Source organism: Myxine glutinosa, chromosome 13, assembly GCF_964187855.1.
Source record: "Myxine glutinosa chromosome 13, kmMyxGlut1.1, whole genome shotgun sequence".
NCBI classification, from domain to species: Eukaryota; Metazoa; Chordata; class Myxini; order Myxiniformes; family Myxinidae; genus Myxine; species Myxine glutinosa.
The window spans coordinates 31138815-31153620 of record NC_136273.1 but is presented as its reverse complement, the minus strand read 5'-3'; the positions used below and the strand labels follow the sequence as shown (position 1 = coordinate 31153620).

At 40.8% G+C, this 14806-nt stretch overlaps 1 protein-coding gene across 1 annotated transcript in view; it reads right to left on the bottom strand.

The window, feature by feature from the left end:
* The window catches only part of LOC137438781 (late secretory pathway protein AVL9 homolog), an 86574-nt gene that overhangs the window by 20645 nt on the left and 51123 nt on the right, over window positions 1–14806 (bottom strand). Inside the window, exons 6-7 of the mRNA XM_068134134.2 lie at window positions 9718–9784; window positions 5318–5358 (exon numbers count right to left, since the gene is read on the bottom strand). Of these exons, the coding sequence (XP_067990235.2) occupies window positions 5318–5358; window positions 9718–9784 (108 nt within the window). The remainder of the gene's footprint in view (window positions 1–5317; window positions 5359–9717; window positions 9785–14806) is intronic.

The window sequence follows — 14806 nt, the reverse complement described above, 5'->3', positions numbered from 1 at the left end:
AAAACACCATTAAATTCTAAAATAAAAGTACAAGCACCTGCAAGACAAAGCAACACCATTAAATTATAAAATAAAAGTACAAGCACCTGCAAGACAAAACAACACCATTAAATGATAAAATAAAAGTACAAGCACCTGCAAGACAAAGCAACACCATTAAATGATAAAATAAAAGTACAAGCACCTGCAAGACAAAACACCACCATTAAATTATAAAATAAAAGTACAAGCACCTGCAAGACAAAACAACACCATTAAATTATAAAATAAAAGTACAAGCACCTGCAAGACAAAACAACACCATTAAATTATAAAATAAAAGTACAAGCACCTGCAAGACAAAACAACACCATTAAATTATTAAATAAAAGTACAAGCACCTGCAAGACAAAACAACACCATTAAATGATAAAATAAAAGTACAAGCACCTGCAAGACAAAACAACACCATTAAATTATAAAATAAAAGTACAAGCACCTGCAAGACAAAACAACACCATTAAATTATAAAATAAAAGTACAAGCACCTGTAAGACAAAACAACACCATTAAATGATAAAATAAAAGTACAAGCACCTTCAAGACAAAACAACACCATTAAATGATAAAATAAAAGTACAGGCACCTGCAAGACAAAACAACACCATTAAATGATAAAATTAAAGTACAGGCACCTGCAAGACAAAACAACCCCATTAAATGATAAAATAAAAGTACAAGCACCTGCAAGACAAAACAACACCATTAAATGATAAAATAAAAGTACAAGCACCTGCAAGACAAAACAACACCATTAAATGATAAAATAAAAGTACAAGCACCTGCAAGACAAAACAATACCATTAAATTATGAAATAAAAGTACAAGCACCTGCAAGACAAAGCAACACCATTAAATGATGAAATAAAAGTACAGGCACCTGCAAGACAAACAACACCATTAAATGATAAAATAAAAGTACAAGCACCTGCAAGACAAAACAACACCATTAAATGATAAAATAAAAGTACAGGCACCTGCAAGACAAAACAACACCATTAAATGATAAAATAAAAGTACAAGCACCTGCAAGACAAAGCAACACCATTAAATGATAAAATAAAAGTACAAACAAGCACCTGCAAGACAAAACAACACCATTAAATGATAAAATAAAAGTACAAGCACCTGCAAGACAAAACAACACCATTAAATGATAAAATAAAAGTACAAGCACCTGCAAGACAAAACAACACCATTAAATGATAAAATAAAAGTACAAGCACCTGCAAGACAAAACAACACCATTAAATGATGAAATAAAAGTACAAGCACCTGCAAGACAAAACAACACCATTAAATTATAAAATAAAAGTAGAAGCACCTGCAAGACAAAGCAACACCATTAAATTATTAAATAAAAGTAGAAGCACCTGCAAGACAAAACAACACCATTAAATGATAAAATAAAAGTACAAGCACCTTCAAGACAAAACAACACCATTAAATGATAAAATAAAAGTACAAGCACCTGCAAGACAAAACAACACCATTAAATGATAAAATAAAAGTACAAGCACCTGCAAGACAAAACAACACCATTAAATGATAAAATAAAAGTACAAGCACCTGCAAGACAAAACAACACCATTAAATGATAAAATAAAAGTACAAGCACCTGCAAGACAAACAACACCATTAAATGATAAAATAAAAGTACAAGCACCTGCAAGACAAAACAACACCATTAAATGATAAAATAAAAGTACAAGCACCTGCAAGACAAAACAACACCATTAAATGATAAAATAAAAGTACAAGCACCTGCAAGACAAAACAACACCATTAAATGATAAAATAAAAGTACAAGCACCTGCAAGACAAAACAACACCATTAAATTATAAAATAAAAGTACAAGCACCTGCAAGACAAAGCAACACCATTAAATGATAAAATAAAAGTACAAGCACCTTCAAGACAAAACAACACCATTAAATGATAAAATAAAAGTACAAGCACCTGCAAGACAAAACAACACCATTAAATTATTAAATAAAAGTACAAGCACCTGCAAGACAAAACAACACCATTAAATGATAAAATAAAAGTACAAGCACCTGCAAGACAAAACAACACCATTAAATGATAAAATAAAAGTACAAGCACCTGCAAGACAAAACAACACCATTAAATGATAAAATAAAAGTACAAGCACCTGCAAGACAAACAACACCATTAAATGATAAAATAAAAGTACAAGCACCTGCAAGACAAAACAACACCATTAAATGATAAAATAAAAGTACAAGCACCTGCAAGACAAAACAACACCATTAAATGATAAAATAAAAGTACAAGCACCTGCAAGACAAAACAGCACCATTAAATGATAAAATAAAAGTACAAGCACCTGCAAGACAAAACAACACCATTAAATGATAAAATAAAAGTACAAGCACCTGCAAGACAAAACAGCACCATTAAATGATAAAATAAAAGTACAAGCACCTGCAAGACAAAACAACACCATTAAATGATAAAATAAAAGTACAAGCACCTGCAAGACAAAACAGCACCATTAAATGATAAAATAAAAGTACAAGCACCTGCAAGACAAAACAACACCATTAAATGATAAAATAAAAGCTTGCGTTGCCAGCAATTTGCTTCATTGGTTTTAAGACAAAGCTTCTCTGCTCTAACTAAAATGAGTGATTTTGTTTTGAAGGAAACTTGATTTCATTAATCCAATGTGTTTGTAGTTAACGAATCATCAACCTTATTTTGCAGTAGCTTGTCCTACTCCACCACGTATCTTCACAATTCTGGTTTTTCGAATCATATAAAATATATTATTATATTATAAAACGTTATATTATAAAACGATGTGATATAACAAACGGAGGAAGGAACATGCAATTTCCTGGTAAGCTTTCCCTCTTCCAGGCCGGCCATATTATACTATCACTATAAGCAACCTTTTATGGAAATCCTATTACACCATTTTGCTGGCGATTGCCATTTACACCAAAAGTTGGCACCACAGGGCCAGGTTAGCTGCAGCTGCACCCCTTTCGCCTCATCACAGGGGGGAGTGGGGGTTGTGTGCTACAGTTTATAAGGCTAACGTTAGAGCTCGCCACGTACGTACATGTGACACACACATACACGCACACACTGAGGGAAGTAACTTAACTTTCTTCAAAGCTGTTACCGTGGGTTAACCTCCTCGAACACTATGGGTGCCGGTGACGCTATTTTGTGGCAACAATTTTCTCTCCACAATCAGCGGGGCATTTTTAGGGAAAACATCGCCACACCTCCTCCACACCATGTAATTTATCCATGCTCTGTCCTCGAAATGAAAGCAGGATTGGGATTTGAAAGCAGGAAATGAAAGCAGGAGTCCGACCAGGATTGGGATTGAACAGAGGACCTCCCAGACTCAGAACGGAAGCCGTAACCACGATGTCGCCGAGTCTAGTTTTAAACCCAATGCAAGTTGTTTTGGAAATGTTTCCATGACGACAGTATATTTATCCATATCTTGGCTTCAAAATACATGCACATTGTTGTCGATAATCTTGCATGCCAGTTGCAGTTTAGGTATTGGGTTCAGGAAAAAAAATCATGCTAACTTGAGCAATGAAGACAAATTTAACTTTGGGTAACGTCAAATGAAGCTAGAACAGCGCTCGGTAGAGAGCATACCTCCGCCAGGTTCAACAGTTTACGTTTTGTGTTCCACCGATAGGTCGGATCTGGATTCAGACCTGCACCAAAATCTAATCGTCTTAATCTCATCACACACCCAACTTGTCTACCAGGCTTTGTCCGAATCGGTCCACAACTTTTTGAGATATCGCGTTATATATCGTTTGTTGCCCTATTTCTCAATGGTGAAGTATCACTTTAAAATTCTCAGATCCACATCCGGCTCTGGATCTTCACTAAAATCTAAGCATTTTGTCCTTGTTATATACCCAACCCCTCCACCAAATTTTGGCAGAGTCTGTCCACAACCTTTTGAGATATCCTGTTCACAAACAGACAAACAGGCACACAGACACAGGGGTGAAAACATAACCTCCACCCCCCTTCGGTGACAGAATTAGGAAGAAAAAAAGTATAATGATGCTCATAAGGAGAAATAAAAAGCCATTGTACTTTGTATACAATGTAATTAATGCCTTGGTACAGGACTACAGTCACAAAATGGTACAGTACAATAAGAATTTCAACTTTTACTCTTACAGTTTTAGAAAGGCAAAGCATTAAAAAAACGACCAAAATCCTGACATTCTGTCATTATTCTGAAATATTAAATAACTATCGTTATTCTCAGATAATTTCATCTTCCAATCAAAATGGACCCTTCAATCACCCTTCTGTCTTCTAGAAGAATGGTTTCTTGAGTTTCTGGATTTCAACATCAGACATGAACTTTGGTCATTAACCTGGTCAAAAAATCTGTAATCCTTACTATAATTCACAGACCGGCATTTGTTTGTTTGTGCATTTCTTTGTTTATTGCGCTATTCCCACAGTTTAGGGCCGATTACATCCAGACTTGCAACATAGGATCAGCATGACCCCAATTAGTGTACAGGGGTATTTCTATATTTGTCGGTGGTCTTGGGAGGAGGGGAGAGAGGATGAGTAGGAGGGTAGATGCAAATTCTCTATGTAAATGTGTATCATGTAGCGCCACCTCCAGGTGGAAGAGGGTATTGCAAGTCCCCATCCTTTACGGTACAGTGTCCCGGTCCCCACGTCTTCCAGGGCAGTGTGGTGTTTTGAATTATAAGCAGTGGGCATGTTTTGGCTTCATGCACTTACCCCGGTTTAATTTTTTTTTAAATTTTCGGGAGGGATTGAGGCAGCTGTCAGTTGCCTATACACCGCCCAATAACATGTTGCATGCCTGGAACAAGATCGCCCAACCGTAGGGCAGGTACTCTGCTATCGCTTACAGTACACTTAAAAAAGGTTATTTTAAAAAATTGAAAACGACATTCATGTGAAATACAAAGTTTGCTTAACATGTGCAAAATGGTGGCACCCACAAAACTGTAAGTTATTCTGTTGGCAGGACTCAAGACTTAATGGTGAGATTTATTTCCAAAAATTAAAAAAAGAAAATAAAGCCAAAGACAACAACCACATTGACAAATATATCCAGTTTGAAATGAAACTTTCTTTAATTAAAACAAAATAAAATGACAAAATAATGAAGCAAAAACAACATTTCAATTCAAAACAAACAAGTGAAAGCAAGAACGCACTCAAGTCTCTTAGCAACGAAGCCACCGGTGGTTGGAACAAGAAAGAGTTTACCTTTTGCTTGAATTGAAAGACCAAATCACGTGATGATATCCCTGCACAAACAAAACAATGCATGAATCCCGGCTACATAACACACACACACACACACACACACACACACACACACACACACACACACACACACACACACACACACACACACACACACACACACACACACACACACACACACACACGATGTTTGCACCACCTCAATAAACACCAAAATATTTTTCAATGTACAAGTACAGGTAGTCCATGACTTACGAACGGGTTACGATTCCTGAAATTTGTTCGTAAGTTGAATTGTTCGCAAGTCCAAAATTGCCATTTTGCCCTCCTCTTCCCCTGCCACTATACAACATTAAGGCTCATGGAAGAGCTGAAACATAGAACGATACGGACAAGAATCGAAAAGAACAGCAGAAAGAGTATCGTAAGTATCGTATGTATCGTATTGCTACGGTTTTGAGGTTTGCACAGTGAGTTCAATAAAGGTTAAAGTCTGTCCCCCATAGTTAGTCACACGAGCAACATGTAGGCCCATTTGTAGTATAGTTATATCTTAGTATATGTGAGAATAGGCCATTTCCTCTGTTAGGTCTGCGTTGTGTAAAGACAGGAGAATAGGCCCTACTTCTGCAAACCATTCTACCTCTGTAGGCGCAATCCATTTTGCTACCCATTGGTTGTCCATTAGTCGAGTTAACACGAGGTAGGCCTAAGAAGGTGGGGGCGGCGTTGAGGGTGGAGCGGCGTCAGGAGCTGACGGTAAGTGCAAGCCGCCAATCAGAGCTCGAGGGTGGTGGCGTCGGCGTTGTGTCAGAGGGCGTGGTGAAAAAGTCTGGTGAGTTCCAGAGGGTTCGAGGGGCGTATCTATAAAGCCCGCTGCGTGAAAGCCCTCGAAAGGACTTGCGTCACAGGACTTGCAGAGAGGGGACTTGATGAGAGAACTCGCATTGTACCGCTTGATGAACTTGACCATCGCATGAGAACGCGCAAGCTAACCAACACCAAGGTATTGAGGAAGAGGAGATGGTCGTTGAATATACGCGGGCGCAGCCAGGCGCGTTTATAACGAACTTGCGCATTTCAGCCTAGTGAGTGAACGAGGCTGAGTAACCGCCCTTTGCCGTAAAGGCCGTCCCGCCCTTTGCCGTAAAAGTCCTCTCTACCGTTCGCCCCGATATTATCTCCGTGGTTCGAGAGACACGCCACGAGTCCCTGCCTTCGCCTACCTCCATCTTCGCGGACGTGCCGGGGACCGTGGAGAGCTGGACGAGGACCATCCTTGGATGCGCTGGGGAACACCTGCCCATCTGCAATACCCCGTGTGAGTGTGAGACGGGCCCGTTGTCCCTGGGATAATTAAGACTGTCTAAGCTTGCTCTGTGTCTCTTCGTCCTGGAACTGTAAATACGTGTGGGAATCATTAAACCCATCTGTTCTTCCTTTCTTCTTGATTCGATCGTTTCTGTGATTTCCCCAATTGACTAAGCGTGGCACGAATATGATCGCTCCAATTGGGTTCCACTAGTTGAGACTGCGTGGATCACGTGTACACAAACTGCTCGGCGTACTCCAACCTCACGTGGTTCGTGCGAGGCTTGCTACCTCGTTTCCGTGGCAGCGCGAGTACTTAGGTACGAGCGAGAATTTGGTCCCGAAACCCTATTTTGCGCTCGCCCGGAAAGGACGTTTCAGGTCTCGGTTCCGCCAGGCCAGTAAAGACAAGGGGATTAATCCCCCCTTGATAAGGGGAAGAAGGCCAGCGTAGAGAACCGCAACAGTATGTATGTATCGTCTCAAGGATGGCACACAAACAGTGCATTCAGAAAGTATTCGGACCCCTTCACTTTTTTCACATTTTGTTATGTTACAGCCTTATGATGAAATCGTTTAAATTCATTTTTTCCCTCATCAATCGACACTCAATACCCCATAATGACAAAGAGAAAACAGGATTTTAGAAAGTTTTGCAAATTTATTAAAAAGAAAAAACAGAAACATCACATTGACATAAGTATTCATACCTTTTGCTATGACACTTGAAATTTAGCTCAAGTGCCTCCCATTTCTCTTGATCATCTTTGAGATGTTTCTACACCTTGATTGGAGTCCACCTGTGGTAAATTCAATTGATTGGACATGATTTGGAAGGGCACACACCTGTCTATATAAGGTCTCACAACTGACAATGCATATCAGAGCAGAAACCAAGCCATGAGGTCGAAGGAACTGCCTGCAGAGCTCAGAGACAGGATTGTGTCGAGGCACAGCTCTGGGGAAGCCTACAAAAAAAATTCTGCTGAATTGAAGGTTCCCAAGAGCACAGTGGCCTCCATAATTCTTAAATGGAAGAAGTTTGGAACAACCAGGACTCTTCCTAGAGCTGGCCGCCCGGCCAAAGTGAGCAATCGGGGGAGAAGAGCCTTGGTAAGAGAGGTGACCAAGAACTCGATGGTCACTCTGGCTGAGCTCCAGAGATCCTGTGTGGAGATGGGAGAAACTTCCAGAAGAACAACCATCACTGCAACACTCCACCGATCTGGGCTTTATGGCAGAGTGCCAGACAGAAGCCAAACAGTTCAATCTTGGTTTCATCAGACCACAGAATCTTGTTTCTCACAGTCTGAGAATCCTTTAGGTGCTTTTTTGCAAACTCCAAGCAGGCTTTCATGTGTCTTTCACTGAGGAGAGGCTTCCATCTGGCCACTCTGGTATAAATCCCAGATCGGTGGAGTGTTGCAGTGATGGTTGTCCTGGAAGTCTCTCCCATCTCCAAACAGGATCTCTGGAGCACAGCCAGAGTGACCATCGGGTTCTTGGTCACCTCTCTTACCAAGGCCCTTCTCCCCTGATTGCTCACATTGGCCGGGCGGCCAGCTCTAGGAAGAGTGCTGGTTGTTCCAAACTTCTTCCATTTAAGAATTATGGAGGCCACTGTGCTCTTGGGAACCTTCAATGCAGCAGAATTTTTTTGTCGGCTTCCCCAGATCTGTGCCTCGACACAATCCTATCTCTGAGCTCTGCAGGCAGTTCCTTCGACCTCATGGCTTGGTTTTTGCTCTGATATGCATTGTCAGCTGTGAGACCTTATATAGACAGGTGTGTGCCCTTCCAAATCATGTCCAATCAATTGAATTTACCTCAGGTGGACTCCAATCAAGGTGTAGAAACATCTCACAGATGATCAAGAGAAATGGGAGGTACCTGAGCTAAATTTCAAGTGTCATAGCAAAGGGTATGAATACTTATGTCAATGCGATATTTCAGTTTTTTCTTTTTAATAAATTTGCAAAACTTTCTAAAATCCTGTTTTCTCTTTGTCATTATGGGGTATTGAGTGTAGATTGATGAGGGAAAGAATGAATTTAAACGATTTCAGCATAAGACTGCAACATAACAAAATGTGAATAAAGTGAAGGGGTCTGAATATTTTCTGAATGCACTGTACATTGATGAATAACACATGAATAACATAAAATTTTAAAAAATGCACCCACGTAGAGTTTAAAAAAAAAAGAAAAGAAAAAAAAGAGACTTGTTCATTCCCATGACTGTTAATTTTTAAAATATTAATTGTTAAACCTCCCCCCTTTTTCTCTCTTTCTCTTTGTCCTCTCCTTGTTCCCCATCATAAGAAAGTGCAGCACTCTCCTCCCAACTCTGTCTCTCTCTCTCCCCCCCTCTCCCGTCCTCTTCCTTTCTCTCACTCCCACCCCCGCATCCTCGCACCACCTCCCTCCCGGAGTGTATAGCAATGTGTGGTGAGGCAATGTTATCCCACCCCCACTCCTCTCTCTCCCTCCTTGCTCCCCCTCTTTCTCCATCTCCATCAACTCACAACCCCCCTGTCTCCTCTCCCCTCCTCAATTCACCTCTCTCACCTCCCTCCTCTCTTTCTCTCTCGCCCCTACATCCTCTTTCTCTCTTTCACCTACTTTCTCTTTTCTTTTATTTTTTTTCCTTTTTTTTCTCTCTCTCTCTCCCCTCCCCCCCTCTCTTCCCCCCTCTCCCCCCCTCTCCCTCCCCCCTCTCTCTCTCTCACTCCCTCCCCCCTTCTCTCTCCTTCCCTCCCTCCCCCCTTCTCTCTCCCTCCCTCCCCCCTTCTCTCTCCCTCCCTCCCCCCTTCTCTCTCCCTCCCTCCCCCCTTCTCTCTCCCTCCCTCCCCCCTTCTCTCTCCCTCCCTCCCCCCTTCTCTCTCCCTCCCTCCCCCCTTCTCTCTCCCTCCCTCCCTCCTCTAATCCTCTCCCTCCCTCCCTCCTCTAATCCTCTCCCTCCCCAATATTCCCGTCAGCAAAGTTATGCGTGATATTTGCTAATTCTTAATATTCTTTCATGCTAACCCTGTTACTAAAGTGCTTTGTCAGATAATAAATGAGTCAGATCTAAAGCGAGGAGTGTCTCACCCAAGTAAGCCGGTGAACCTTCCAAAATGCTTCCACTCAGAGAGCTGTTCACATGTTCATACAATTCCTACACACACACATGCACAGACACACACCATTAATCTACAATGTTGTATCTCATATGCTATATATGCATTTATCTAATTTCTAAGAATGTCCTTGTCCTTAAAATAAAAGTTAAAGTAAAAATATAAACTGTCTAACATCATTGTCCTGTATGTGACCTATAAGTTTAAATCAATGCAAACAAACAAAGTAACGTTAAGGCGCTTTTTCAGCAAAGCGCTAGTTATCATTAATTCATCTGCATTTAATATTTGTATAAAATGGCCAAACTGGTGAATGCTCTGAAGTTACGTTTAAAGGAAGACTCCAGACCCCCAAATTTTTTTTTAGTTAAATGCTTCTACATGATCTTTGATCAGTACATAACAACATCATCTAAAAAAAAATCAACCTGCGAAGTTGTTTCCTTGTAATCCGACTTTAAATGCACCAATAATAAACCATCGACGAAAACGTTTCTGCAAATCTTAGACCACGTGCCCATGCACAGTATGACGTCACACGAGGTGATGGGGAAGCCGGAAATATTTTACCAATGGTTTACAATACAATACAATAGTGTGGAGTGTTTCTATTCTACATTAAACAGCAAAAGAAACGTCAGTCAGAATCAATATTTTGGAGTCTTTATTTTCAAGTCATGATCAACACGAATTGAGATTTAGGATCAACATGAAACATTACAGGGATGGTCACCACAGTTCAAACAATAATGTGAAATGTTCTGAATAAGAAAAACACAAGACCAGGTGAGAACAAGGGAGGTCAAAATCAGTATCTTGTGTGACCCCCGTGAGCGTTGATGACAGCCATACATCGTCTGTACATGGAGTGGATTAATCAGTTGATGAAGGCATTTGTCACTTTGTCCCACACTCTGAGAAACGCCTGACTGAGTTGAGTTGCAGTTATCGGCCTTGGTCGAACGTCATTCAGTCTTCTTTGAACCTCGTCCCACAAGTGCTCTATCGGGTTTAAATCGGGGCTGAGCGCGGGCTAGTGCATGGTTTGGATGCCATTCTGTTGCAGGAAGTCCCTTGTTGCTCTGGCAGTGTGGGCACGGGCGTTGTCCTGCTGGAAGACATGATTTCCGTGACATCCAAAATGTGGCACAACGTGAGGTCTGAGGACTTGATCGATGTAGCGAGCAGCTGTGACACCATTGCCTCTTCCTGGATCAATATTCTGGAACACCACAGGACCGACTTTGTGAATGAGAGCAATAGCATCCCATACCATGATGTTTGGACCACCCCACGAGTCTCTTTCCATCACACAGTCATCTGAGTAGCGTTCCCCACGTCTGCGCCAAACTCTCACTCTGCCATCTGCCATGGAAACACAGTATCGGCTTTCGTCTGAGAAAAGAACGGTTCTCCACTGCTGGTAACGCCAATTTTGATGCTGTGTGGCCCACTGTAGTCGGTCAGGGCAGTGTCGAGCTGTAAGAATGGGGCCACAATACGGCCTGTGACAACGGACATCCCTGTTCTTCAAACGTCGACGGACTTTATCACGACTAATGTGTCTCTGGTGGGTTCCAACTGTTTGTCTTGCAGTTTCTGTAGCCCTGGTAAAGTGATCTTGGATGTGATGACGCACAATCTGTCGATCCTGTCGTGGTGTTGTTACCCTCGGTCTGCCACTGCGTGGGCGGTCATCGGTGCTGTTGGTGGCCTGGTATCGTTCCTGTAACCTGTAGATGGTTCTCACATTGACATGGAAAGCATTGGCAACCATTCGTGCAGTCTGTCCAGCATGCAATCTTCCAATAGCCTGGTCTCTCTGAATCCTCGTAAGTCTGGGCATGGCGCTGGCATCGAAACATGAATGATGAACACACGTTTTGGGGTGCCTTTTATAGGGAAAGTCACAAGGAGACACACGTGCATTTTGATTTCCATGGGAATCATGCACGACTTTGTACCATGGTCGTTTTTTTGCCTGCGTTTTGGTGACCTGTTTTTATCCACGTGTGCACCACTGTCGGTAGTTAGGATTAAATTTAGATACAGACTAATGTAAATAACGAGATATCTAAACGAAATGCATTGATATTTCTATGGGAAATGTTCAGGAATTCTTTTTATGAAGTGACGTTTCTATTGCTGTTCAGTATAGTTATATTGTCCTGCATATCGGATTCTAAATAGTTTATAGTTGTGTTTTGTACGGGTGCAGCAAAGTCTCGGAGCCTTTTGTGCGAACACTGCATGAATTCCCGAATGATGTTGCCAGTAATAACACTTGGAAGAGGTTTGTCCGACGAACTCGAGCACGATGGAATTTATTTTGCTGGTTTATACCAATATTTGCATGTAAAGTGTAAACAACGTTTCATGATTGAAGAGCCCATTTAAAGTATGTACGCAACCATAAATTGAGAGATTATGAACCCCCCTTTCATTCAAGAAAAACAATGGTATTATAAACATAAACACAGGCTCGAATGTGAGTGTACTGTCACTGTGTGTCCCCAAAGACACTTGCAATGCATAGGCCTAGGCCTACACTAAATCGTAAATGACGTTTGTGTCATGTATAAAATGTGGGCTATCCCCCCCCCCCCCCCGGGATGCGAGCATAATTGTTTATGTATCGACTTATTTCGGGGTCTAGCGGAACATGCCTGCCATAAATATAAATAAATTGGCCAAAATTCTACGAAACGCTGACGTACAGTGACGAGTGCATTCGTACACTACACTCAGTAGCTGCAGCCTGCGTGTCTGTGGCTACGCCTTGATACAGGCACAAGGCGATCGGGTTTTTACCATTTTATCGATCAAACAAAGTCACTACTGCAATAACACTCGCTTGATATAAATATTCCTCGCATATTTAACCGAAACTATCAACAAGTAGACTAGCCCAACACGTACCAGTAATCTAAATCTGCGAGCTGTTCAGCATCATCTTCGTCGTTTTCCACTTCGACCTCCATATTGGCCTCTGGATCTTCGCCGGCTCAAACTGATATGGTTGAACACCAAATTCTCTCCATTCTATATCAAATTCTTCTACAATACTTTCCTCGGCCTCTGATACGTATTCATCGGCTGAAAAGTCCAACAGATCAGAGGAAATATCGAGCGATTCGGAGTCAGAAACTTCTTCTTCTGCCATGTCTGCCATGTTTATGCACTGTGTGCACCGTGATCAGTTGAGATCTATACCTCGTGTGACGTCACAGTGACGTCACAAGGATTCCAGAACAAGCTTTTTTAAAAATCGTGCCTTTTTAAATCGTGCCTTTTTAAAAACGCATTTTACGACAAATTTAGCGTCAAAATTTTTTTTATTTTTAAAAATTAAACATTACCTAATTCTAAAGATTTAAATAATTTAAAAAAAATTGGGTCTGGAGTCTTCCTTTAAAGACTATCTTGCATGATGCTGGCATATTTATCTCCACCACTGAAGCTGGATGGAAGTTATGTTTTCACTCCTGTCTATCTGTTTGTCTGTCTGTCTGTCTGTGAGGAATATCCCAAAAAGTTGTGGATGGATTCAGATGAAATTTGGTGGATATGTTGGGTGTGTGTGACAAGGACGAGTTGATTAGATATTGGTGAAGATCCGGATGCAGATCCAGCCTATCACTGGGATACAAAACGTAAACTGTTCAACCTGGCAGAGGTATGCGCTATATCGAATGCCGTTCTAGTTGTACCCTGTCTCCAGCCATAAATAGCCCCATCTCAGCTCGACTGAAGTCCTGGAGCAATGTACAGTGCCTTCAGAAAGTATTCACATACCTTGACTTTTTTCACATTTTGTTGTGTTACAGCCTGAATTTAAAATGCATTAAATTGAGATTTTTTAGTCACTTATCTAAACATAATACCCCATAATGTCAAAGTGGAATTTTTATTTTAGAAATTTTAAGGAAATAATTAAGGCAGAATAAAATGCAATCTAAAAAATCTAATTTACATAAGTATTCAACCCCCTGAGTCAGCACTCAGTAAAAGTGCCTTATAGTCAGTCAGGTTCACTATGTCAATAAATTATATTTCGTTCAAAATCATGGTAGATTAGCAAACCTATACATTTTTGGAAAGGTTATAGCATAAGGAAACTAAAAATCAATGTTTACATTTGGAGAGATACCTGTATGGCGGCCATTTTGGATTTTCAAAATGGCCACTGTAAAATACATATTTAGGTTTACTCTCCATGAAATGGAGAGAAACCTATTATTACTGCTCGAGGTTTTCTTATTATTATTATTATTATTCTTCCACCCTATTTTGCACCTCCGAAAACTTCATAATTAAGTTTCTCAGCAACCGCTGGTCGGATTGACAGGAAATTTTCATCAAATGATCGGCTAGGCTCGTAGATTTTTTTAATGCTAATGATGACGTCATAGGTCACGTGGTATGGGCGCCATCTTGTAAAACACCTTCAACTTTGCCCCTCTGTATCTCCGAAACGGCTCAATGGAAAAATTTGAGGAATGGCTCATTCTAAAGAACTCTGCAATGGGAACAAAAAACATGTGTATTGAGTATATCAAAAATGCTAACGTTAAGAGGTTAGAATTCGTCAAACACAGTTTTTCTCCCCCGAAAATGAGATTTTTTCCCCAGATGCTTAGTTAAAAAAAACTCAGAATGCGAAAATTTTCGAAGTCATACGTCACATGGTTCGGCCGCCATCTTGTTTTCCGTGAAATAACACAAAAAACCCTTTTTCTCCGCAACGGCTGAACGGATCGAGCCCAAACTTGGCATGCATATTCGGATACCCATGACGAACAAAAAAGTCAGCGAGCACGACATCATCCGACACATGGTTTCAGAGTTATGACATTTTTAAGCATGAACCTTTAAAACCTAGCTCCTCCCTCATTTTTGATCCAATCGAGGAGAAAATTCACAGATCTGTTCAGCATGTCAGTCTACTAAAATGTCATTTTAGAATTTGCGATAGGTCACGTGGTTTGGCAGATATCGTTAATTAAACGATTTTTATTTATTTATGGATATCTCTTGAATCGCTTTATTGATCGACGTGA